The sequence below is a fragment of the Pholcus phalangioides genome, unplaced genomic scaffold (genome assembly GCF_987345545.1).
Source record: "Pholcus phalangioides strain wild (caught in Gottingen) unplaced genomic scaffold, Ppha-v1.0 ptg000016l_1, whole genome shotgun sequence".
Classification (NCBI taxonomy): domain Eukaryota; kingdom Metazoa; phylum Arthropoda; class Arachnida; order Araneae; family Pholcidae; genus Pholcus; species Pholcus phalangioides.
In genome coordinates, this window is record NW_028301609.1 from 7,330,016 (window position 1) to 7,357,732 (window position 27,717).

The 27,717-nt window shown below is 43.4% G+C and overlaps 2 protein-coding genes across 6 annotated transcripts in view; one reads left to right on the plus strand and one right to left on the minus strand.

Moving 5' to 3' along the window:
* LOC149074967 (adenylate cyclase type 2-like) overlaps nucleotides 1-27,717 on the minus strand; it is a 77,693-nt gene that overhangs the window by 28,459 nt on the left and 21,517 nt on the right. For all 4 annotated transcript variants that reach the window (XR_016194314.1, XM_089245924.1, XM_089245926.1 and 1 more), the window contains exons 2-7: nucleotides 17,883-18,058; nucleotides 13,355-13,498; nucleotides 11,125-11,511; nucleotides 10,156-10,311; nucleotides 5,125-5,270; nucleotides 3,396-3,507 (exon numbers count right to left, since the gene is read on the minus strand). Coding sequence is in view for 3 of the 4 variants with exons in the window: in XM_089245924.1 (XP_089102050.1) it covers nucleotides 3,396-3,507; nucleotides 5,125-5,270; nucleotides 10,156-10,311; nucleotides 11,125-11,511; nucleotides 13,355-13,498; nucleotides 17,883-18,035 (1,098 nt within the window). In the remaining variant the exon portion in view is untranslated. The remainder of the gene's footprint in view (nucleotides 1-3,395; nucleotides 3,508-5,124; nucleotides 5,271-10,155; nucleotides 10,312-11,124; nucleotides 11,512-13,354; nucleotides 13,499-17,882; nucleotides 18,059-27,717) is intronic.
* LOC149074968 (uncharacterized) lies at nucleotides 880-26,568 on the plus strand. Of its 2 annotated transcripts, none has more exons than XM_089245927.1 (2): nucleotides 880-1,025; nucleotides 25,380-26,568. In XM_089245927.1, exon 2 carries the CDS (start codon nucleotides 25,386-25,388, stop codon nucleotides 26,409-26,411), a length of 1,026 nt encoding a protein of 341 aa, XP_089102053.1. In that variant the 5' UTR covers nucleotides 880-1,025; nucleotides 25,380-25,385; the 3' UTR covers nucleotides 26,412-26,568. The 2 variants fall into 2 exon arrangements, with proteins under 2 accessions (XP_089102053.1, XP_089102055.1); XM_089245929.1 differs by lacking the exon at nucleotides 880-1,025 and adding an exon at nucleotides 19,851-19,970.

Sequence of the window (27,717 nt, forward strand, 5' to 3'; positions counted from 1 at the left end):
TATGTCATTTTTCTCCTGTTAATAGTCATTATCTCTTATGCAAAAATTAGCACATTCCTCTGTAAATATCGCCAATTTGGCAACAAACTTAGCGAAGTTTGGCGACAGTTTCAATGATTTGACGATGGTAGAGAAGTTGGCGAAAAGTCACGACGAAAAAAAGACTAGGCCGGATAATCGAAGATTCTTCTGCATTTTTTTTCCCCTTTCTTTTCCTAACGTTCTGGTTAGGTTAGAACGAGGTTACCAGTCTTATCGCCGATTCGTCAAATACACATAATCCAAATTTGTGGCGAAAAGCTTATACGTCAAGTAATTAACTTTGGTTTTATCTCAAAAAACTGGAGCCAATCTGAAAAAAAAACCAATGCCAGATTAGGCATCAGCTCCCCAAAATCCCCGAAATATCCTCGGGAACCAAATCAGTGTTGAGGGCGGTGTTTGTATCACGAGGAGGTGGCCATTATATCGTATCGATTGATCGTGATACGGATCACTCCCACTTTACGCGATTTCGACAAGTTGATTTTACAAAATCGCGACCTGTGAAATTCGGCCTAGAGTTTGATTACTAATGATTTTAAATCTAAAAATGAGCTTGCTTGTTAAACGCACACGACACTAGGTAAAATTACAAAATATGTTACATTTGAGGACGCAGGTGAGACGAATGTGGATGGAAAAGCTAAAAATCGAACTCTCCACGAACAAACATCTTCTGGTAACATAGAATAATGCCATGAGAATTGTGATCGGAGAAAATGGTCTTAGTGAGACTAGAATTGTTACGTCTGGCGATGAATAATTAGCATTACCCAACACGGAGTTCTTTGACTTTCCTACAACAATTTTCATAGAGGAAAGAGAGAACGACGCTCTCTCTCTCTCTCTCGCTCTGTGTGTGTGTGTGTGTTTCATTTAAAATAAGTTCTCACCTTGATCATCACCCCTTCACTATATAAGAGATCCACCCGCTCACAAGAAACTAATCAATTCATCACACGATTGAGGGCAGCAGCCGAAAAGTAAGAGTTTTTTCTTCGAATTTAAATTCATTCATCAAGAGTAAATTTGTGTGAAATTAGCTCATTTTGTAATTTTTAATAATTCAATTCACAAAGAAAAATATATTCAGTTGAGTTCAACCAGAGATCCGGAAATTTCGGCCTGCCGGAGTGAGTGGCCATATGAGTGACTAAGTGAGTATACAACTGACTGTATGAGTGAGTGGCCATATGAGTGACTAAGTGAGTATACAACTGACTGTATGAAAGAGTGACCAAGTCAGTGTGCAATTGACTGTATGAAAGAGTGACCAAGTCAGTGTGCAATTGACTGTATGAAAGAGTGACCAAGTCAGTGTGCAATTGACTGTATGAAAGAGTGACCAAGTCAGTGTGCAATTGACTGTATGAAAGAGTGACCGTGTGAATGGCCAAGTACGTAACCGAATAAGTGTCGGAGTAAATGTCAAACTCACTTGATCACTTATAGTCACTCACACGGTTAGGGTGAAATGCTCAACTTATTTTATCACTCCTACGGTCAGGGCAGGGGGAAATGTTAGGTGCAAAGTTTCTGTAAGCTGCTCAACCAATGGCCCGCGGAGCCGGCTCATGTGGCATGAAACCTGATTTTGTGAAAATGCACAGTTCCACTTTTAACAAAATCGTGACATATTTCACACATCACCTGAGCGACCTGCGGTGCATGTACACTTGCTCACATGTGAGTGATCACGTTGAGTGATCCGTTGCACACTGTACATTCGCTGAAGTCAGCAGTTCTCAACCGGTGCTCCGCGGAGCCCTTGGGGATCTGTGTGCATTTCCTAGGGGCTCCGCGGCCACTCGAGGATAATAAAATAAAAAAATCAATAATTTTGATAAACAAACAAAAAACAGGCCTAAAGGGTACAGCCATATAAATAATGTACTAAAAAGGGCTTCGCCAAAGAAATTATACACTGAAAAGGGCTCCGCTAGTCAGAAAAGGTTGAGAACCGCTGGCTTAAGTGATGTAAAATTCCACATCCTTTAAGTGACCCACGACAATTTTAGGGCAGTGCTACCTATATGCAATTGCACAGGGCACCAAATAATAGGGGTTGCCGAAACAAGTTTGGAAAATTACACATACCTGGGAAATAATCTTCAAAAAAATTTTTTTTATTAATTACTGCGCAAAATATATGATAAATTCACGAGCGGAACTCATCATTAACTTAGCGATCCCTGTTCGATTCAGGGCCCTGGGCTCAAACCCTGTTGCCCCATTTGTTAAGAATAAAACTGGTTCCACTGATTTCGAAAACTAAACATTTTGTTAATCAGAAATATTTAACAAACATTTTTCAAATTGCAAATAGATCAATGGATCGTAATGTTGATTTTTTTGGTCGTAGCTGAAAAAAGGTTAAGAACCCCTGTGTTATTATGCTGAGACGATTCGGGCCCATTGGGAAATACTTTTATGATTGATGTCAGGCACCCTAGGGAGCCACGACACATCATATGGGAATCACCAATAAGCTAAAAAGGAGGGCTACAAATTTTATCTTGCACAGGGCGTTACTTCATCTGAGACTGGCCCTGCTAGTGACATATTCACAGATCACTGAAGTGACGTGTGGTACAGTTTGCAAAGTTTTCATTTCTCCCCCATGAAATACATTTTAACAGGCTTGCTGTGACTTTTTTTTTTATTCTCACTAAGGGTTATTTATACTAAACAGTGTTAGTGGTATATAATTTTATCGAGACATTTGGCACATGTTTGGCGAGAATCGGCGATGTTTCGTATTAATTATCCCAACGCCCGTTTTTTTAAAATCCAATATGGTCACCCTCAGTGCCGTAACTAAGCAGGTACAACGGGCCCACTTGGAAGGAGGGTCCGGAATGGACTTGGTCATGGCCCCACATCCTGGAGTAGGGCCCCTAGGCTGGGATCTTTTGCGGGCCCCCCGACCAGACTTTCACGAACCCCTTTATGGTGGGTTTATAGCGAGAAAAAACAAAAAAATAATGAAAATCATCCCGGGCCCCAGGGCTGGAACCTTGCCAGCCCACCCCTTGTTGGGGCCATGGGCTTGGTCGCAAGAAGGGGCCTAAATGCAAATTCTAGTTACGGCACTGATCACCCCTAAAGACAGAAATTACTGGTCACCCTAAGACAGACACACCCTTTTGCAGAAATGAAAACTTCACGCAAAGTGTTTGATCGCCTCTGATAATATTTTTCGCCAGAAAAGGTCTGGAAAACATCAACCTCGGTTACAACGACAACATTTCGTGGAATCTGCGATATCGTTATAACCGAGTTTGAGCGTATATTCAAGAAATTCAAATCGAGTAGATAGACAACACGTTCAGAGTTTAAGAACTGGACCTTACCTCGGCCGAGTCATCGAATCTACCGAAGAGCTCGTTCAGCGTTTCCACGAGCTCGCTGACATTCAGCGATGCTGTGAGGGCCACGGAGTTCACTATATCCGCGTACAAGATGCTGCATGGAAGAGAGAAAAAAAATGAAATAAAATAAATGCCGCGTTCGCATCTAATCCAGTGTTTCCTCAACCTTTTCCAGCCCATGGCCCCCTTTGGACCATATCTTTCTTCTCGTTCCCCCCCCCCCCCAGTCTTATCTTGCCCCCCCCCCCAACCCTCATCCAGGAACGAAACCTTTTCTACTTATTGAATCGAGTTCAACAAACATTTTATAAATACGATCGATCTCTAAAATCCTGGGCTAGGCACGTTTCCAGAATCCGGGGCAGGACATCGTGTCGCCCAATATTCGAATTATATGGGGAAAAATATGTGTGTAAAATACGGAATGTGATCCAACGTACTTACACTATATATATATCAACCCTCCAGATCCCATGTGTCGGGAGGGGCGATGGACAGCCTAGATCCGTGACTACCCTGGGCTAGAGTGCTGTGAGCTTCTTTCATGTTGGGTTCTCTATGCATGGCCGCCTCGACATCGCGGGTACCCGGGCAGAGTGATGTTCTGGGGCCTCATAATAAATATGCAAGCTGTAGCAACAGCTTGCATATTTGCACACTCATCGCGTGTGACTACGAGGACCCGGGTCATGTCCACATGGCCAAGGCCGTCTAATGGGCATCATGAACCCCCGGGAAAAATGATTTTTCTGAGGTTCCCCCCCCCCCCCACAAAATGCCTCTGCGCGGCAATTTGCATGATTAATCTCGAAAAGAGGTCCGGACAACTAGATCTCAATATCATGCGGTTCCCCCCTTATGCACTCGAGGCCCCCGAGCCCATGCGTTTAAGACGGCACTGAACATGAGCTCTTGGTTCTATGAACAGCTCCGAATTCAGAAAGTAGTCACATTTTTTGCCTACCATATTTCAATTCAAAGCTTTATTTCTCCACAGATCTCTATGGGGAGGGGGCCATTCACCACCTGTCGTGGCTCTCCCTTTCATCGGATTTTCACTCGTGGCCCTCCTTAGAATATCCCAAGCAGGCGCGGATCTAGAAAAAAGTGGTGGGAAGGGCAAATTGTTTGAGTTTTGGTCATCCCGTATTTTACGGGACAAAAATATCCCCCCCATATTATTTGTTTCTTGTGGAGGGCGGTCATTCCCATAGTTACACCCCTCCCTCTCTACCCACGCCTGAGTGAAGGCAGACATCTTCAGATCCGAATGGAGTGAAAGTAGACATCTTCAGCAATCTTGAGATTCGAATGGAGTGAAAGTAAATATTTTCAGCTGTGAATGGAGTGGAAGCATGCACATTCAGCTGCGGACGAACCGAGACGGATATCTTCAGCTGCGAATGGAGCGGAGCCAGGGCAATGTGTTGGAGAAGCGACTTATTGTTTAGGTGCATTGGATCGTCCCATATTTTACGGGTCAGACAAATTTTCTCCATACTATTCGGGGGCTCTTGACGACACTACACTAAAGATATTCCTGGCGTGGCATTGCTCTTGGGAGGAGCAATGCCTTCCTCCGGATCCGCGCTTCATCCCAAGACCACAAAAAGCTGCCCATATTGCTCCAGGTTGAGAAACACTGATCCATTCTATGGTTATACTGCATATCCGTGACATGATTCGTCTTAAGCTCTCTCTCAATACTTACCTGACGTTGCGATGTTTCTCAACGAAGAGCTCAGTGAAAGGCCTCTGCGGAACAGGGGCCTGATCGAGCCTGCGTATGACTTCTCTTATCCCCTCTCGAACCTGGACTGAGATGTGCTTCGGCAAGACGCTGAGTAGCAAGCGTTCCTGGAAGAGAAAAATAAAACGACGGACACAACGAACACTTTCATAAGGTCGGCATTTTACTATGAAAGTTTATTTATAAATACTTGAAAAAATGCAACCAATAAGAGCATCGGTTACATTTAACGGGGAGATCGTATAAAAAGTCTCGCCACAGAGAGCAACAAGCCTACAAACGGTACAAATATTCAATCATTATACTTCACTCTTGAAATATAGATGGCAGCACAATATTAGATAGGTAATAACTGTTGGTTACACACACACACATACACTTACACTTCCGGCACAACTCACTGGGTAGTAAATAGCAGATAGAGATAGACTTGTGTTGTGCTCGGTTTAAAAGAAAGAAAGAAAGAATGTAACTATAGTTTGTTTCAGGTTAACTTTGCAGTGGAGAGAAAGGTAGAGAGTGTATTCCTTCGCCGCAAAATATAGTTCCCATGCATCGGAGGTTTCTGATGATCATTTATATAGAATATTTCAAATTTTTTTAAGATTTTGAAAAAGATACTGAAAAAATACCGTTTTGAACCAATGTATATTCGTTTAAAATTTTTAAATTAGAAAAATATTGGTTACCATTATCAAAAATCCATGGCGAGCTCAAGAACATTTTGGCGCGATTTCCAAGAAATTTTCCCCGCCACTATTACTATCGTGCTTTTTCTTTTTTGATTGCTCAGTTATATCTATTCTATAATATAAAATCACAAACAAACTCGAAAAGGGCCTGTTGCTAAGCAACCGAGTGACGGAAGTCTGTTACGGAAGTGGGTTCGATTCATATATCGATATTCACATTCATATATCGATATGATATCATATATCGATATTGGGTCGATATTCACATATCGGGACCCATTTGACCCATCGGGACCATGTTATGTGCATGTACCAAGAGGCTCCTACATCCTACAGCAGAGCCCTTAGGCTGGAATTTAGATTTCGAGCCCCCAAACCAGCTTTTCAGGGGCCCCTCTGTGATTAATTTATAGTGTGAAAAATCAAAAAGTGATAAGAATCGTTGTGGCCCCTGTCAGCCCTTCCTTTGTGGAGGGGGGGGGGGAGGTCCATGCCGAGAGGTATATATATGTATAATATACACACACAACAGCAGTGCTCCCAACACAGGGTCGGGGTACCGTTGGTAAAACGAATACAAATGAAAATTTTTCATGGCACTCGCTCCGGGGGATGACCGACAAGCTTCCAAGTCGGGGGCCCCATGTTTACAGGTTTCATTTTGGGGGCCCTGGATGAATCTCATTCTTTTCTGTTGTAGAATTTGCAACAGCGGAAGCCAGAGATAAAGCCAGTCTGGGGCCCCACCAAAAGTATGCGAATTGGTGTCCCGGGTAATTTTTTGGGGGCCCTGGATTTTATTCGTTTGTAAAACGAATACAAATGAAAATTTTTCATGGCACTCGCACCGGGGGATGACCGACAAGCTTCCAAGTCGGGGCCCATGTTTACAGGTTTCATTTTGGGGGCCCTGGATGAATCTCATTCTTTTCTGTTGTAGAATTTGCAACAGCGGAAGCCCGAGATAAAGCCAGTCTGGGGCCCCACAAAAAGTATGCGAATTGGTGTCCCGGGTAATTTTTTGGGGGCCCTGGATTTTATTCGTTCGTAAAACGAATACAAATGAAAATTTTTCATGGCACTCGCACCGGGGGATGACCGACAAGCTTCCAAGTCGGGGGCCCCATGTTTACAGGTTTCATTTTGGGGCCCTGGATTTTATTCGTTGGTAAAACGAATACAAATGAAAATTTTTCATGGCACTCGCACCGGGGGATGACCGACAAGCTTCCAAGTCGGGGGGCCCCATGTTTACAGGTTTGATTTTGGGGGCCCTGGATGAATCTCATTCTTTTCTGTTGTAGAATTTGCCACAGCCGAAACCCGAGATATAGCCAGTCTGGGGCCCCACTAAAAATCTGCGTATTGTGTCCCCGCTACTGGATGTGGGGCCCTGGATTTTATTCGTTGTAAAATTGATAAAAATGAAAAATTCTCACAGGGGGGTGTCCGACAAGCTTGCAGGTCAGGGCTTCATGGAAATGTTGGCAGGTTGTAATTCGGTGCCCCTGAATGTATCTCATTGATTTTTGTGGTTTAACATTGTAAAATTTGCAACACATCGGTAGCCCAAGATATATCCAGTGTGGGGCCCCACTGAAATTCAGCGAATTGAATCTGGGGACCCCCATGGGGAAGTTTTCTGGGGATACTTGATGAATCTCATTTGTTTTTTGTTGCTTTATTATTATTTTCATTAAAATTCGCTTCTTCAGTAGGCTGGTGCTTTCACACGTCCCTTTCCCCTTTTCCATAGCACGCTGATGAAGTGGGACGAAATAAACAAGATATGTCCGGGAGAGAAGTGGGGGGGGGGGGGTTGGCCGCCAAAGGCGGCAGGGGGGCAGAGCCCCCCTAGTATATATATATATATTATATCGTCATTTTGTTGAATTTTTTCCGATACAATTTTTCATTCAGTTTTGCATGTAGTTATAGGCCTACACACCCAGACAAATATTCAAACGGGTTTTTTTTTCTCGCGAAAATAACCTCCAACGAATTCAGATATTCACTCATAGATTACAGGAAGTGTCCCTCTTTCACGACAGCGCCCATACCGTTGTGAGAGGCTCTCTTTATGGGGGTAGGTTACGGTTCCAGACACCCCCTCCCTCCCTTTTTTTTATATCTATTTCTTGCCGTGTTCGTAGGATATGGGTGGTTTCTGAATTCCAATAGCCGATAGCGGAGGGTGTTGACATAAGTAATGTCTCTTTTCACCCACACCAACTTCCTCCCCCACAGCAGAGGCTGTTCCTCCAGATGACCCTTCAGTGTCTCTCCAGATAAATATAAATAAGCAAGAGAGAGAGGGCCACAATGGTTTAGACTTGTAGTGTATTTTTTCCTTCCGTGACAGTTGTATCTTGCTTTTCACCAGAGATAGACACGCTAAAACGTTCTCCGTTCTTTTTGGCAATAATGCATAAAGCACGTTATTGAAAAAGAAGAGGAATTTTGGATTGCAGGTGGCCTGATGGAACACATGTTGGAGCAACAACAATTAATAAGTAATAGAGAATCAGATAGTTCTACAACGTCAAGTGAGGATTCCATAGAATGGGAATCCGTGAAAAATGACTAAAACTGTAGTGATAATAAGTGGCATCGACGTATATGCGTTCGGGTGGATGAGCGACGGAAATTTCGGCAAGAAAAGTGAGTAAAAGAATTCTAAATTTTGCCTTATCATTTTTATTGTTATTATTTGGGGCTATTCCCAAATTCAAACGTGAAAACCGGGTTAATAGGAGTTACTAAGATACTTTTCAATAAAAAAAAAATGATTTCAAAAACCGCAACTTTGATTTCTGAAAGTATCGACAATGATTTTTTTTTTCCATTAGCTAATTTTTTGTTACTAACTGACTGCAAATTTTTTCTACAAGCATTACGTTACACGTAAAAAATATTTTTTTCTGCGAGAATCAGCCATACCTTACCGAGGCCGCGCATCGATACATAGGTTAAGAGGCTTTCGTTGCCATAACAACGAGTGATGCGGTTCCCTCGTAGCTTCCTCTTCACTGCAAAGTTAACCTGAAACGGACTATAATAGTTTTATATTGGTAGCCTTTTCAAGTTTTATAAAAGGCCTTTTATCAAACATTTATAGCGTAATCCTATCCTAGCGTAAGAGATTTTTTCACTTGGAACCAGAGGTGTATTTATAGCGCAGGGTGATAAGTTTGGGAAGGCGAGGCAAATTTGAGTATTTAAGAAAATTTGTAGAGGGGGGGAGGGGGGCGACACAAAATTTGAATAGCCCACAAGCAGAAAATTCATAAATCCGTTTCTGCCTATGGAACGAGGGACTAAGTCAGTGACTGACCAAACGAGTGACCTGAGGGAGTCTGCAAGCATGTTTGTGACGAAAACACTGGGTAGGTCACCTATGTAGGAGTGGCCACAAGATAGTCCCAGTGAAATCGCAAGCACGTGCGTGACCAAAACAGTGTGCAAGTGCCCTAGACCGGTTTACCGTTGAGAGGTTATGGTTTCCCCCCCCCCTCCCCGTATAACGACTAGATGACTAGAATAGAACGACTAGAATAACGACTAGATGATAGAATCTTTCTTAAGCGATGGATATTAGACTCCATTAAACCTGCAGTTGGGCCCGTATGCCTTTCCGAAGAATAAGTACTAGTCGTCTATTGAGGCACCATTGTCGACTATTGGACACTCTTGACGCCAAAGAGTGTCCAGTTTTTCCCCAACCACTGAGTCAGGGCCGTAGCTAGACATTCCTGTGCCCTGTGGAAGAATTTGAATTTAGGCCCCTTCTGGTCTATTTTTGAGCTCATTTAGGTCATTCTGGGCCCCCTCCTCTAAGTGGGCCCACCTGTTGCACTTGCCTAGTTACGGCCCTGCTGTGAGTGCTTTGAACACAGGACTGCGAGTACTTTATAAGGGGTCCACGCGGTATCATTTTCATTCACTAACATTGCATGAATGACACATTTAGTGCTGTGAAAGGGTGCTCCTAATTAACCTTCGCTGCAGAGGGTCCGCAATGCATTGAATTTCACTAGAAGAAGGTGGTCTACGTCATCAATAAAGTTGGGAAACGCCACGATAAGTGACGCGGCCTACCCCCATCCCAAGGACAGAACTGACAGGACTCTAGCCATGGGGCCTGGGAAGATTTTAAACATTTTGTTTTTTCCACACTATAAATTAACTTTAGAGGAGGGAGCGCGGCCTGTCAAGGATCCCAACCTAGGGGCCCAGCTGCCAGATGTGGAGCTATGGGGGGGGGGTGAATACACAATAAAGTCGAGTATTATACTCTTACCTCCTGCTCTTTCTCGTACTGCAGATAAAACTTGTTCTCGAAGCGCTGCCGCCTGTCCAGGAAAGCCTTCCGATTCCTGAATTCCATCAGGAACCGTATGTACAGTCCCAAAAGCCCGACGCTGAAGTTGCACAAGATGTCGCTCATCACCTGAGACTAAAAAAAAAAATGAAAGCGTTCAGTACATACAGGGTGTCCTACAAGTCCTTTCATCTCATCAACCGTCCGTAGTAAAGGTGCGCTCCAAGTTAAAAAAAATTGCTCAAAAGGCGTTCATAAATTACCCATTACCAGTTTAAAGAGTTAAAATACAATGTATCGCAAAATTAAAAAAAAATCTAAATTTTTATACGGTCCCCTTGTCTTTCTAACTACCAATTAGAAGGTTGTTGCCTTGTATCTCCTGAGGCGAACAGAAGAAAAATTCCATGTTTCTAAGTGTAGTTTTTCACTGAGGTATTTGAATTCAAAAATCGGAGAAAAGTGATAAAAGAACAGCAAAATCTAACGCGGACACACACTACGCTGCTTTCCTTCACTTATGCTGTCCTTTTCCCAACTTTTCCAACATTTTTGAATTCGAATATTTCAGCGAATAGCTGAATACTGAATAGCTGAATTTCCACTTAGCAACTTGGAATTTTTTTTTTTTTGTTGGCCTCAGGAGAGAGAGAAATGTGGCAACAACTTTCTAATTGGAAGTTAGAGGGGAAAGGGGGAAACATGTAAATATTTAGATTTTTTATTTTGTGAGACACTGTATTTTCACTCTCAAAACTTGCACAGGGTAGCTTTTGAACACCTTTTGAGTGTTTTTAAATTGGAATCGTACCTCTACGGAGACCGCCGTTCATGAGTTAAAGGGACTTACGGAACACCCTGTATAACAAGCAATATTGAGCACATGAATTCACTGACTTTCGAAGATGCATCAATGGAACTGATTGGCATTGCACGTTACGCACTCACCCAAAGAATGGATCCAGATTTGTGATGGTCTAGGATGGAGAGCGCCAATTCGAGGCCGACGGCGACCGCCGTCGCGAGTGCGACCTGAGACCACCTCGGATAAGATAGAAATGCCGACACGACGAGCAGGACGTATGGCGAGAACCTACACCCGACGATTGAGGCGGTTGTTGTTGTTGTTGGCCCATCGGGTGAAGGTCCGCAGGCCATCTTGACGATGCGGCTCCCGCTATCTTCGGTGACTGTGACGATGGCAGCGGCGATTGAAGCGACCAGCCTGGCCCGAGGGCTGTGGAACCACGTCTCTCTGTAAGCCATGATGTACATGACCAGGCTCCAGGATGCGGCTGCGCTCTTTATGGACATGTCGACGTCCCAACGGGGAGCCTGGAAGATACAGAAAAAAAAAACCACTAAAATATTACTCGGTCACGTATTTGTGCTTAAAGTGTGTGCGCGCGTAGGGGTTCCTAGGGGGCGGCGAGCTGTAGATATTCATTTCTGTGCCTATTTATGCCTTTAAGTGATTCTTTTATAAATGAAAAAATCGTATTCTAAACCATAGTTTCCCAACCTTTTTGTCCCATTGCCCCCTTCTTCAGAAATTTTTTCTCCCATCGCCCCCCCAACGCAATCTAACCCATAGGATCCTATGTTATACCCGTAGCTTCTACCGCCCCCCCCCCTGGAACATTCCATCGCCCCCAGGGGGCGTTAACGCCCACGTTGGGAATCACTGGTCTAAACCATAGTCTCCCAAGCTTTTTGTTCCATCGCCCCTTTCATCAGCAATTTGTTTCCTCTCATCGCCCCCAACTCAAGTGAAACCATAGGATCCTATGTTAAGTCCGTAGCTTCTATCGCCCCCCCCCCGGACCATTCCATCTCTCACCAGGGGGCGATATTGCCCACTTTGGGAAACACTGGTCTAAACTATTCTGGGAAGCCGCGGGTGACAAAAGTTTGTAAAACTACTGGTTTTACTCCTTAAGCGGCACAGCAGAAATCTAAACACTCGTGTTATGGGTCACTCTTTTCTGGTAATTCTCATGCTTGAACAGGTTCTAGGTTCCTCTCTAGGTTCCCCACTGACGTTTCTTTCTTTCTAACCGAGCACAAATCAGGTCTATCTGATCTAATGTATACGTTATATGAATTGACATCATCGTGCCCCTCAGCAATAATGACCATGCCCCCCCCCAGACTTCCAAGTCTATCTCCGCCTATGTTGTGTCTGATTTTTCAGTTCTGCCATCTATATTTAGAAGTGAAGTGTAATGATTATTTATGCCGTTTTGCTTGTTGCTCCCTGTGGCGAGACTTTTTAACGGGGAGATAGGCTCGCATTCGCGGCTAGAAGTTGGGAACTACAGAAAACGACCTTCCTCAAACCACCACTGTGCCACTCTTGGGATTCGAACCCAGGACCTCGCGATGTGAGTCCGTCACTATACTCACTGACCTGGTCTCTCGCTCTCTAGGTCACTGTTTTGGTCACTCACGTGCCTGAATATTCTCTTAATCAGTGCCGTCTTAACGCATGGGCACCTCAAGAGGAAGAGAACACAAAAATTCGAACCGGTTGAAATTTTCGAGAATTTGCCAGTTAGGGCCTCGGAAAAATCACTTAGCCCGGGGGTCCACGATTCTCTTAAAACGGCCCTGTCCTTAATCACTCAACTGCTTTGGTACACTGTTTTGGTCACTCGGGTGCTTAAATACTGTTTAGGTGACTTTTTTGGTCATTTCCTGTCCTAGTCTCTTACTTTGTAGGTTACACCAGCACCTCCTAGAGATAGAAAGGTCTCCACAGTCTGCTTGTGACGTCAGTAAGTAGTCCATTTTCCCTCAGAATAATTAGGGAAAAAATTCCCTGCTCGTGCCAGTATTGTTGTGAGGAAAAGAAATGGTCATGCTCAGAATTGGCGATTTCTACGACTCACATTCGATCACTACGCGGTATTTGTGAGCCAATCGGGAAGATTCTACGCCAAAATAAGAAGAAACGGAATGGGATGCTGTGGTTCAAAATGTGTCAAACTTTCTAGGTAGTCTGAATGACGTTTATGGCAAACACTGCAGAGGCCTTCTATCTCTAGGAGGTGCTGGCTGTTTACACTTTAGTTCAACTAATCGTACCTCAAATTTGCCGCCATGGTCTATAGCCCGCTAAACCCCCCTTCTGGTTATACTTTATTGGTATTTCGATCGAGCAAAGGTTAATACAGACCTGTGACGTGAAACAGCTACGAATGAGGACGGAGGACACTCCACATATGAAGTTGATCAACAAGGCGGCCATGAACAGCGTGTGCTGCAGTCTGCACTGGTATTTGTCGAATAGCGGCTCGGCATTTTTTATACAGAATTGATCCTGAAAGTTTTCATTAAATAAAGAATCGGAAAAAGAACATTAATTATGTATATATAAAGTATTGCCTGACGACAGAAAGATAGCTTTATGACCTCTCGTGAGCTTCATCACGAAAAGGGGCAGGGTTCATTCTTCAGTAAGGAGTATGGCTTCAGTAGGGCCCCCGCATTCGGGCCGTCATTGGAGGTTGTGCGCTCCTGGTCTATTCAGTTTGCACCTAAAAATTTAGTAACCAAACGTACTTTATTCGAGTCCACAAAGAGTCAAAGCGTTTTACCCTTGGCATTACAGATCCACCTCTCGTTTTTTTTTTGTGTGGTATCACCAGAGATTATCAGAGCCACTAATCCGTCATTAATCCGGTTTTTTTTTGTGCCCATTCCTCTTCCTTACAAGGTCGTCACGCACAATTTGCTGTCTGGCTCCTCATGCACTGCTTGCTTACGACCACTCGTTTTTTTTTTTTTAACATATTATTATAACTTCGATTTAGTTATCATGTGTTCACATACGGTCAAGAGATAGAAACGCATATCATCACACACACATAAACACGTGAGGCCTGATCAAACATCACCACGATCATGAAACGCCTCCGCTGGCTGTTCAAACAATCATTCCGAAGAAGAAGAAGAAGCCAACGGGAAAATGTGCAATAACAAAAAAAAAAAAAAAGAAGGAACACATGAGACTGAACTTGTTTCCGATGTTCTTGAAATTCTTAGAGACCATTGGAGGAAGAGAGAAAAAAAAAATACATCACTGGGATGGAGACGTATTTCTTGGATTTATCCTTCCGTAATGTTACGACATCTTCAGATATACGTATTTCAAAGCCTTGTAAACACAGAAATGTCGCTGGAGTTCAGCAGAAAAAACACAAAGAAATTATTTGAGAAAATCCATTTAATTCATTTTGGCATTTATATTATCATTTTTTTTATATTAATTACGCATCTGCTGTTGTTAAAGCAGCTCTAGATGTAATTGCGGTAGAGAAGACTTTCATCTCTCAATGTCATTCAGAAAATATGTGTATGGCAAAGCAACTGCGACTATCCCTTTTGGATAAAGGAAAAACAAAGATTAAACTTGGAAAAAGAGTCCGGCAGGTTGATACTATCTCAACAAAGCTCTTTTCCGCTGTTTTAGTAGTATTCTGAAAACTGGATTGAGATGAGAATAGAATTAAAACAAATGGAGAATTTTCTCAACCATATTGCGTTTTGCCGACGACATTGTAATCCGGGCGAACTAGAAGAAATGATACAAGAACTGGCGAGGGCAAGTATTCAGGTGAGTTTGAAAATGAATCTGCAAAAGACTAAAGTTGTGTCCAACCCCTTTGCGTTGAAGAGGACAATCTTGCTCAACAACACAGAGATAGAAGAAGTGGAAAGCTAAGTATATACCCGGGACAAGAAATTACCATGGGAAACGGAATCATTAACGAAATAAACAGAAGGATCGGGCTCGGATGGAGTACTTTTGGCAAAAACTGTAGTTCTGAGAAGCCACATGCCCCTGTGCCTGAAAAGAAGAGAGTTTAATCTGTGTGTGAGCTACCAGCACGGACTTAAAAAGCTGAAACATGGGCACTCACAAGCAAGACGATACAAAGGCTACCAGACAACGCGAAGGAGCATTAAACGGCCTAGAATTCGTCCCCAAACAAGATGGATCGACGAGATCTGAAAAAAGGTTGGGGGTCAAGTGGATGGAAAAAGCATCAGACTTGAGTAAAGTGGAAAAATTTATAGACCTTCATCCAGCAGTGGATTGAAAATGGTTGATGATGATGATTATTATTATTACTACTTACAAAATGGCAAAGTTTGAAAAAAAAAATTTTTTTGGCCCGTTCAATGTTTTGACGCAATATTACGTCAAGAAGTAGTTGTATGTAAGAAATACACAACACCATTCTTCGCTGTCATTGTTACTCCGAATAGGCATGTGCGAATTTGAGAAAAATTATGTATGAAAATTTACAGTAAAACTCAGTTCCAACAGCATCAAAGAATCCGCGAAATTTTGTCGTTATAACCGAAATCGGCGTTTTAAAAAAACCTTTCTTAAACGAAAGTAAAATCAGATGCAATCTATGCACGAAGTTCAAATAATGGGCATGAAGTCTATTTCTTTATGCCAGGGGGAGGCCCAACCTCCGGCCAGCGAGCCAAATGAAGCCCGGAAAGGGATTCCATCCCGACTCCTAAATGTGTTCTGGTAGAAAATATCAATATAGACAACACTATAACTAAGCTTAACATATTTCGTTAATAAAAATACAGTACGTAAAATCGGGATCCATACGTGATTTCGTGAAAGAAATTTTCTCAGGTGAGAAAAGTTCTCAATTAAAGCCAAAAAAATTTATCAAATGCAAGTAAAACTGCCAATTAAAGAAAAAGAAAAAATAGTCGAAGACAAGTGAAGTTGTCAATTAAAGCCATAAAATTGTCAATCACAAGGAAAGTTGTTAATTGCAGCAAAAAAAATTTGTCATAGATAAGTACAGTTGCCAATTGAAGTCAAAAAATTTATCAAAGGTAAGTGAAATTGCCAATTACAGCCCGAGGCTGATTTTCCTTCCGATGTTCTTGAAATTCTTTAGAGACTATAGGAGAAGAAAAAAAAAAGCATCACCCCTGATAGAGACGTATTCATGAGCGGAGATACGGGGGGCGTGGGAGGCATTGCCCCCCAGCAATAATGACCTTGCCCCCTCCCCAGACTTCCAAGTCAATCTCCGCCTATGGACGTATTTCTCTTGGATTTACCCTTCGTAATATTACGACATCTTAGGACATACGTATTTCCAAGCCTTGCAAACGGAAATGTCACCGAAATTTACCAGGAAAACACAAAGATATTATTTGAGATGATTGGTAGTTAAGCTCGGTTATAACAACATCAAAGATTCCACAATATTTTGTGGTTATAACCAAGGTTGACGCTTTTGTTTTGACGTAAATACAATCGGAGGCTATCAAATACTGTGCGTGAAGTTTTTATTTCTTTACGACAGTGGGGTTGCACAATTTCTCTCCGGCCCGGCCAAAAGTGGACCCAGATGGGAGCGATTGCCCCTCCCAAGAGGCGAATAATATGGGGGTGGGGTGAATTTGTCGCTCCTGTGTAAAATACGGGATGATCCAATGCACCTAAGTTGTATACACAAAAATTCGCTTCTCCGACACATCACCTTGGGCTACCACGATAACTAGGCTTACCATAGTCTCTTCATAAAGATAAGGATAAATTAGAATCCATACGCGAGTTACGTGATATCGTCAATTATCGTGAAAAAGTTGTCTTGGGCAATTCAAGTTGCCAATTACAGCCAAAAATTTGACGAGTAGAGTTGTCAATTGAAGTCAAAAAAAAATTTCAAAGGCAAGTAAAATTGTCAATTACAGTCCGAGACAGACCTTTTTTCCGAAGTTCTTGAGGCATCAGTAAATTCGTAGAGACATAAGAATAAAAACAAAAGCATCACCTGAAAGAAGATTGTTAGCCTCTTTAGTCTAGTGGTCTAGGGCGTTCACCCGGAAAGTGAAAGGACGTGGGTACGATTCCCCGCAGGGGCAGTTGAATTTCCTCTCTTTCCAAAATATATCTTCGCATCAGCCAGCTGTTCTTCTTTGGAGAGATGTTCCAAATCTTCTTTGGAGAGATGTTTGGTCGGAATGGTTGGGCACTTCATTGCGCTGATATGGCAATTGATGGCATTAGGTAGATCGTTTATATAAATCAAAAATAATAATGGCAAGAGGACCGAACCCTGGTGTTTGCCGGACTTAACTTGGAGAAATGAGGAGTTGTGGCCCTTGAAGGAGACAAACTGACTGCGGCTAGTAAGGAAAGCTTCTACCCATTTAAGCAGTTGGACACATAGGCCAAGGTTTTGGAGTTTAAGTAGAAGGTTAACATCCATATTTGTTGTAGGCATCTTTTCTCAGCCACCTCATTGGGCATTTTGCCTGTTGTGGCATTGTTTTTGTATTTTGTATTAGAGACGTATTAATCCTTCCATAATATTACGGTACCTTAAGATAAGCCTTGTAAAAATAAATGTCACCGAAATTTAACAGGAAAAACGCAGAAACGATTTAAATAAAATCTTTTAATTTGTTGTATCAGAAACGAAATACGCAAATTTTTTTTAACCCGTTCAATGTTTTTGACGTGATATTTTGACGTCAAAAGTTGAATAGAAGCAGAATGTCGCATTGTCATGACGAGTGCACGTGTCGATTTGAGATAAGAAAGTTATTCTGCGAATCTTTTGTGCGAATCTTTGCAGGGGGGGAAACAGTAAATGCATTTCATTGAAAGAAGGAGCGAGCAAAAAAATGAACGGTGGAAGAATTAAACTCACTTTCAAGTGTTTCCAAGACCAAAAATCTTGCCTGGAAGTGTTTTCTTCGATGCGTTGATGGCAAGCCAAAAAAGACGAACTCGAGATCAAGATGGAGGCCTCTCCCCCGCCTTCTAGACTCTTCCTGGCTACCAAGTCTAGACCTGCGGCCATCCTCTACTACGTCATCAGTATCGCTGAAAAGTTCGAAATAAGAATGAAGTTATTGAACTTCGTCGAAAAAAATGTAGACGACGTGTCATACAATTATAAAATATTGTCTGTATAAAGTGTCTAAATTGCATCACTAAGGCAAGATTTGAATCCAATGGGCGTTCTCATTTTACAATGTGGGCACTTCAATGTATTTGCTGGTGAAGCAACTGATTGTGCTCGATGATTTCGTCAATTCCCCGTGCTCACACTGTAAGTCTACGACTCGTTCAAATTATCCCGTACAAATTACATTCAATCATTTATATTATGCTGATCTGAGTTTGAGCGCGTATATAAGGTGCACTTTTTTTATGAAGGACATGAATGGTCCTGCTATAGTTCTGAACCTGAGTTTACCCAACTCTTCTATGTCGCACACTTCCATGTCGGACGGTATTCACCGACATGGTTTAAACTATAGTCACAATTTTTTGATAAGAGATCCCCACGGATTGGTTAAATTCAGGTTTTTAATCAATCATGTGTTGATCTCATATCCAAAAATTGTGACTGCAGTTTAAACCATGTCGGTGAATACCGTCCTTAGCGGTTAAGAGGTTTTGTGGGACCCTTCATTAACGTCCAAAGTATTTGTTTTTGTGTTCATTTTTAATTCTACTTTGAAAAATGGCGTGCGCACAGTGGCGTATTTACAGGGTGGTGCTTAGTGGGCTATAGCCCAGAGCAATAAGTTCGAAGGGGCGGGAAATTTTTAGGAATGAGTGACTAAGAAAATTAGTACTGAACTACCATTTTATAACCATGGATCCGCCTCTGCTCAAAATGCGAAAACTAGGTCAGTGCGTGACCTAGAGAGTGCGCAAGCATGTGAGTAAACAAAAGAGCATGTAAGCACGTGTTTGAGCAAAAGATTGACCTAAAGCTTGCAAGCATGTGAGCAAACAAAAGAGCATGTAAGCACGTGTTTGAGCAAAAGATTGACCTAAAGCTTGCAAGCATGTGAGCAAACAAAAGAGCATGTAAGCACGTGTTTGAGCAAAAGATTGACCTAAAGCTTGCAAGCATGTGAGTAAACAAAAGAGCATGTAAGCACGTGTTTGAGCAAAAGATTGACCTAAAGCTTGCAAGCATGTGAATGACCAAAACAGTGTACAAGCATGTGAATGGCCAAAAGAGCTTGCAAGCATGAGAGTGGCCAAAAGAGTATGCAAGCATGAGAGTGGCCAAAAGAGTACGCAAGCATGAGAGTTCTATGCCCCACATCCAATCATTATGCGGTATTTGTGAGCCAATCAAGAAGATTCTACGCCAAAATAAGAAGAAACGAAATAGGATGCTTGCTATGTTTGGGGCCGTTCAAGTATTACGTTAACAAATTTGTAGCCATTTTTGAGCCCCTCCGCTCCCCCCTCCCCCCGTGTCAGCAAAATTTCGTCATTAGCTCTGCCCCTCTGAATCCTGACTCATATTTTCATAAAGGGTGGTTGATGACGCAAGCATTATCCAAACCCACCTCTCGTCAAAAGTCAGCAACATCGAAACCCCCTTCCCCCCCCCCCATCGATGATGACGTAATACTTGAACGGCCCCTTTCCAAATGTGGCAAACTCTAGAAGGTGCTGCTTATGGCCCTTCCTGTAAATACGCCACTGGTCGGGGGCGAAATTTCCGTAAACCTTAGGCAGAACTTTTCTCATAAGTATTTAACAAATTGGCCGCTAGGACTGAGTAGCAGCACCATAGGGAAAGGGAGAAAAAAAAAATTGGTTTCCAAACGATGGATGACGTCACTGTCACCGGCTTAGCCGTTACAAAGGGAGAAAAATAATTTTATTCCGCGATAATTTCCGAAGCCATCCTCCGGCGCAGTTTTCGGTTTTTCATGCGAATTAGCTGTGATCGATATCTCATCGTAAATTATTTCGTTCTCGGGTAAGTTTAATAATCGAAATAATTAGCTGTTGAATGAATATAATGTTCATGTTTATTTTTCATGCCTTCCATTATGTCGAATGCAACTTTGTTTTTGCCGTCCGTGAATAATGAAGCGTAGGGCATTTCGTTTTAACGTTGAACATGAATCGCATGGATGTTTCGATTTCCCCCATGTCCATATTTCAACATGAATACTGTCATCATGTGAAATTTTGTACACACCCAGTCATGTTCTAATGAGTAAGTTTCCATGATAAACGTATAGTTATTTAACAACGACGTCGGAAGTGGTTTCGAACCCGTGGGTGCTCGTCTTGGTTTTCATTTATAGGAAATTTTGATTCTCGAATCGATTCTATGGGGTGCTCAAACCCGTTATATGAACTTCCGTGGGTGCTCGAGCCCCATCCCCTCCCCCCCCCCCTTCTAGAATTCGAAAATGGGATGCCTACAGCCAGGTTTTCCTTGCTCCACATGAAACCGAGTAGGTCGGTTTCGCGTCGGCAGAAACGTGTAACTTTATCACGCTACGCGTTTGTGGTTTCCTAACGTAGCGCATTTTCTGTTCTGTCGTCTGCGTAATTAATAAGGGGGGGGCAGAAAGAAGAAGGAAGAAAACACGGCCGCCCGACCAGGGCCGCAACTAGGACGGAGCAGGCGTTTCTCGTGACCCCGGGCGCTGGACCAGAGAAGGGCTCAAATTTCATTCTGAAACCTGTCCTTGAATATTCCAAGGGAGGCGTCAAAATGAACGCTTGCCCCCCGGGTGACCAAGCATTCAGTTGCGGCCCGGCGCATTTGATTCCTCCAGAAGCAGTCGGCCAATCACGCCCGACGTGAAGAGCGCTGGCGTGTAGGGGGAAAACGGTCGAGCAATCGGTTTTCCGTATAGGTGAGTGTGTCGCGCTGGGCGACTCGCGTTGCACGCGGCGCAGAAAACCCAGGGCTTAAACGTTCGTTTGGCATGGGTGTTATGGGTTCGATGCCGGATCTGATGTAAGCATGAAGGAGTTGGGTTCGAGGCTCCCATAATTTACTTGGGGGGGGCCACCCCAATGTAGAGCTGTCTCGAAGTGTGGGCCCACACTCTGGTGGTCTATACTGACATTTACTGAAGTACATGTATGGTAAATTAGTAGCCAGGTACCGGGGGGGGGGGGGCTAACTATATCTTTGCCCAGCCCCCCCCCCCCACTGTTAACATGACCCAAATTTGGACTTCATTTATTCATGAAGTAACCATCTAAACGTCTGTTATCCCAATCATGCCCCCCCCCAAGGGGGCTCTAGCCTGGGACCCCCGAGACGATCCTTATTTTTTCGTCTTTTTATACTAAAATTTCATTATATATAGAGGGCCGGGATCCCAAAATGTCGCGCTCGATACGTTTCGTCCCCGGTACATGGTTGAATGAATAATGGTCAGATGAGTGACTTTGAGTGAATGCCCATCTGAATGATCAGATGAGTGACCATATAAGTTGGTGAGTAACCTTATGCGTAAACAAGTCAGTAATCGTAAAGAGTGACTATGATTGAGTGAGTGATCACATGACTGGTTAAGTGAATGACCGTATGAGTGACCAAGTATGGAATATATGGCCACACCACTCTTTGATTCATACGGCCACTCACACGGTCAGGGCAGGCCAAATTTCCTTGAACCAGAGGGGACCCCCGTGGAAGATCCCGGGGCCCGAGTGACGCCGTTGTAAGGCTAAGCGCAAATTGAGTCGCGAGTGGGCGAGACCCGAATGCGATGACGTCAACTCGCCCCTACACTCGTAATACCCTCCTCCTGCACCCACGCATACGCCTTTCATGGATTAAAGGATTTAAAGGCAATATATCCCACCAAGGATTTAAAGGCAACAAGGAGGCCGACACCCTAGCTAAAAGCGCCACGACAGCCACTTCTGCCATCACTCTCCCGCTGCCAGCTTCGCACGCGAAGTCACATTTTGCTACGCTGGTCCTCCGCAGGTGGCAACTCATATGGAATGCGGAGGACACTTCCACCAACGTTAACTTCATTGTCCCAACGGTCTCACGTGGTCGGGAGGTGTGGTCAAGGACGAAAATCATCTTTTACACGGAACATGGTCCCTTCCCGACGTACTTGAAGAGGTTTAAGGCCTCGAATAACCACTTCTGCGCCTGCGGGGGAATCGGCGATCTCCATCACTACGTAACGGAATCGTACCACTCCTTCTTCTTGGGAGACTGGAGCGTGCACCAATATGCATGGAAACGACGCATGATGCGCAGCCCCTTCAACTACAACAAAATTGCTGCACTAATTAACTTCTTGGAAGCTTTTTCGCACCTTCTACGTCAAGATACCATGTCTGACACCCCCCCCCCCCCCCCGTCTAGCGACTCTGACAGCGGAAATACGGATGATCTTGACCCGCCAGTTACCAGATCAAGCTCCGCCGGTCAACATTTTATGCTGATGTAATCCGAAACCCCTCAACGAGATGCGATACGACCAACTCAACCACTCACCACACCCAGGGCTTGTGTAAGCTCCCTGATGTCGACGCCGTAACTATAGGATCACGTCCTGTACATTTTGTATATTTGTAAACTGTTCTTTCTTGCACTTTTTTTTCATCATTTCGGAAATCTGCACAGCACGGGCACTCTGCTTCGCTCAATCTTTTTTTTGTTTCTGTAACCGTCGTAGAGGGACGGCGCGGTTTCCCCCCCCCCTTGGTAAAACTTGGCTCTCCAGCTTCCTGGATGGGAACCATCACTCTCTGGCGCAGACGGCCCGAGTGGGAGCCTAGGTCTGGACACCAAGCTCCCTCGAAAGCGGACGCGCTGCTCTGTCACCTTTCCTTTTCTCACATATATCTATCCAAGACTCGTGATGGGACAGTATTGTCTTCCACGGTTGTGTCCATTCTGTATGGCTCTTGCAGTCAGATTTTCTTTTACTCAATAAACGGTCTCCGGCGCGTCTCCAATACGTTAGAGGTTCTCACGAATATTAACGTGGAGGCGCGTCTGGTCTTTCCGTCAAGGGGATGCGCATATTGGGACGTGTTTCAAGTGCACGAGCGTTTTCAAAAGGAAACGATTTCGGGCCTGCAACCTTGGCATTTGGGAGGTTCCCGGGGATTGGATATTATATATTGGTCATTAAAGTTTACATTAATGAAGACATAACATTAATTAAAATAAAAAGTATGGGAAATGCGCTGAAAAATATATTAAAATACCGTATATATAAAAACGTGAACACAAAGAAATAAAAAAATCAGCGTTGATGACGATTCGAAATTAATGAATAATTAAAAACTATTGAAAATTCAGATTTTTCTGATAATTATTCCTTAAAATAACAAATAAATGAATGTACATAAATTAATGAAAACTATTTACATAAATTAATCGAAATTGAAAATAACGTAAATTTAGGAGGGATAAAAATTTTAATGAAAATTAGGGTTTATGAAAATTAATGAAAATGTAGAATTTAAGAAAATTCAGAATTTGGAATGAATCACCCGATTAATAAAATTAAAGATTATTATATAATTAACAGAAATTGGAATGAATGAATATTCTGAACTTAATGGAATTTAACTGATGGAATTTTTCCGAAATTAATCCCATAATGAATGAAGATTTGGAACTTGTGAAAAGTTAAAACAAATGAAAGGATCGATCACAATATTAAAAATTAATAAATAATTCCAAAACTGCTGGAAATTCATATTTAATGGAAAACAACTACATTAACGAAACACCAGAATTAGTGAAATTAATAATTAAATTTCAGATTTGATGAAAAATTATTCCTCTATCGATCGATAAAATATCATAATTAATGAATATTCGGAATTAAAGTCGAATTCGGAAATTTAATGGGAAATATTTCGTAGGCTATTAAAAAAAATAAAAGTGGATTTTTTTCTCAAAAAACTAATAAAAATTATGGATGCATAAAAATTAATTAAAATTCAGAATCAATGACAATTTATAAAATTTGGAAACAATCACAAAATTTGTGAAAATTCGGTGTATCGATGAAAATCCTGAAATTGATGAATTCCGAAATTAATGAATCCCATACTGAATTCCTAAATTAATGAATCCAATAATGAATTCCGAAATTAATGAATCCCATACTGAATTCCGAAATTAATGAATACCATACCGAATTCCTAAATTAATGAATACCATACTGAATTCCGAAATTAATGAATACCATACCGAATTCCTAAATTAATGAATACCATACTGAATTCCGAAATTAATGAATCCCATACTGAATTCCTAAATTAATGAATACCATACTGAATTCCTAAATTAATGAATCCAATAATGAATTCCGAAATTAATGAATCCCATACTGAATTCCTAAATTAATGAATCCAATAATGAATTCCAAAATTAAAAAAAACTTCATAATGAAAGAAAATTTAGACCTAATGAAAAGTCAAAACCTTGGAAAGAACAATAATATTTAATACAAAACTCGGAAAGAAAGAAAATAATTCAGGAATTAAATTAAAGAAATAATTGATAACACCGTGGTTATGTAAATAACGTTAATATTAAACATTTTTCATAAGAGAATGCGAACTCTTATCAAAATGGCGGTTTAATTTTTAAAATACCCCCACACCGAATACGAAGAATCGTGCGCGCGGGGCACGAAAATCTGCGGCTCGACAGCAGCGCCAACGAGTGCGCGCGTACACGCGCTTAGCGTAGTGTCGGCTCATGCATCAATTTGCGCTGTCCTTCTGATTTCCGTTGGCCGCAAAACAGTGTGCTGCCCTGCTTCGTGTCGCGAACGCTGCGCGTGCTTCAGTTTGCGCTTTTTCGCAGATTGCTCGTCTACCACCATGAAGGTTTCCGTCAGATCTGCGGGTTCAGATAACAAGTTCTTATTCGACACACCTAAGGAGCCCTCGCCGATAGAGGGTGCTTTCATTTCCGACCCATCTGCATCGGTAGTAAATTGCTGTGTGGCGGCAGAGTACAGTGTTTGATAAAGTAGTAGTAGCCTTCCTTTGGGGGGGGGTTCTGGTGCAGGACGCCCTGCGTGTTCACTAATATGGTTGTCACTTAACTTGCAGCCCTGAAGTCATACAGGAAATCACTCACTGATACGGTTGCTCACTCACCCAATCACTCATACGGTCGTCATTCATGCTATCACTCATGCTATTATTCACTCACCCATTAACTCGGCCAGGCCACTCATGCTTGTACTCACCCGCTAACATACTCACATACAAAGTTACTAAATTCACTCACTCACTCACTTTTTCGCTCGCTCATTCGGTCATTCCCTCCCTGGGGACGGACTGTTGTCGGTGAATTTTCCGTGAATCGACTTGTTCAAATGGTCTAAATCATTCAACATTTATTTCTCTCCGTCCGCAGGTTGGGATGGAAGCCCGTGCGTGGGAGTTGGAAGAAGGAGAAATCGAGGAGATAGAAGTCGAAGACGACTCGCTGCCGGCAATGACCCTGCGCAACAAATCCCCTGCGCCGGCGACCGAGGAGGAGATCGACCAGAAGCCGCTGTTGGTGCCGCCGCCGTATCCAGCAGTTGGGACGCTGGACGACGGCGAATCGAGGGACGCCGACGGCCTGCTGCTGAAGTACGGCAGTTCGGCCCCGAACATAGTGAAGTTCTGCGCGGCGGACGGCACCGGTCGCCCGCTGGCCCTGTTCAAATCGTCGACCCTGATGGACATCGGGAGTGGTGGCGGCGGCGTAGGCAACCTCGACCTGGTGGAGATGCTGTCGCAGCAGCAGCAGCTCACCGACGGCGAGAGGTGGGAGCGAGAGTTCAAAGAGTACAGGAGGGAGCAGGAAGCGCGGAAATTGCGCGAGAACACGAAGAGGACCATCAAGTCGTTCATATCGCCCGCGAGCAGAGTAAAGCGCGAGTGCCTCACCTCGCCGTCCTCGAAGAAGACCAAGCTGGAGGACGTGGACGGCAGCAGTTCCCGCCCGGCTTTTCCCGTGGTCAGTGACGTTTCATCGCCCCACGGCTTTCCGTCTTCCGAGTGGCAGGAGCAGGAGTGTCGTCCCGCCGCCGTCGTCGCGAAGCCGGCAACCGTCGAGCCGCCGAGCCTCGAGGAGCTGAAGGAGCTCGCGGACACCCTGGTGGGGATCGCCCGCAAGGAGAGGGGTCTAGACCCCGACAGACGCGGCGCCACGGCGGTCGACCGCGCGTCGTCCAAGTGTCCCTCTACCCCGATCGTCCCGGCATTGGAAGCCAAGGCGCCCCAGGACGAGGTCAACATTCTCCGGGACAGGTTGTTGATGTCCCTGTGGAGAGACACGAGGACTGAGTTCCACTCACACAATGCCAGCTTTGAACACAACCAGCGCGACGACAAGCTCGTTGAAGCAGCCGCTGGAAGTTCTTCGTCGGATGACGACGACGTCGTGTTGATCGAATGAATGTCGTTCGGAAACAAGATCGTAATCTTGAATGATGTAAAATCCCTGCTGTGAAATGATATCTTTGTGTGATTGGCAATCATTCCTTGCTACCGATGAATGTTATTTTCGTCCTCATTATAATCGTGTTAGCGTTGAATAAATACATGGATCATCTGAATTCACGTGCATTTTTCCTTTGGAAATCTTCGCTGTACATTTCGGTACCAACCATTGGTATACAGGAAAACTGAACATCGTGTATTAATTAGGAAGTAGAGAGGACATCTTTCTCTACACATCAGTTGCACAAAATGTCCAGGCTGACCACATTTCCTTTATAAAAATATGGGAAAATCGGCATCCACACATACGAGAGATTGGATACGCCAATTTGTAGCAAACAAAAACTGTCAAATACAGCCAGAACAATGACAAGCAGAATAGTGTCTGAAGTTTGCCGCTGTGCGGTCGTAGGGGGCATCGTGCGGGATTCAATCTCACTCGCATCGTGAGCACCCAGGTTCGAACTCCATTGGCGGACAATGGTAAGGGGCCATTCAAGTATTACATAAGCAGATTTTCAGCCATTTTTGACACCCCCCCCCCCCCATCAGCAAAATTTCGTCAACAGCTTAGAATATTTCATATCTTCAAAAAGGGGTGGTTGATGACGTAAGCAAACCCCCCCCCCCTTGTCAGCAAATCCGAAACCCTCCCCCGATACTGACGTTATACTTGAATGACCCCTAATCGGTTGAAGTTGGGTTTTCTGCTTTTTACCAACTTCGAGGCGTGAATGCGAACCGGTCTCCTATTTGACAAAGTCTGCCCGCAGAGAGGCAGGCAGACCTGCGACACGGCGCTAACATTTCATGAAAATTCAAGCACATTTACCATCTTCACTTCAAAATGTGGAAGGCAGATGGCAGCACGAACACGAAACAAGCTCAATTCTGACAACCTAAATATGTTACGGGTCCCACTTACACTAATAACACATTTCAGGCGTGTGCCGATTCGTTAGAAATTCCGTAGAGGAAGTGTGTACGAGATGCATTCTTACGGTAAAGTAGTAATGCAATGGCATGCACAATGGGGTATGTTGGGGTTTAAACGTCTTTTTTTTGAGCCGAGATTAGAGATTTTTTTTTAAGAGGAAAAATTACCCCCCCCCCCCCTTTCAGAGAAAATCCTGCGTACGCTAATGAGTCAGTATCTGAAGTCTGGACGATGTTGCGAAATATCCATAGTGTGTGAAGTCTGCAAAATATCCAGTGTGTGAACTCTGGACAAAATGCCAGTGTGTGTGAATTCTAGGCAAAAT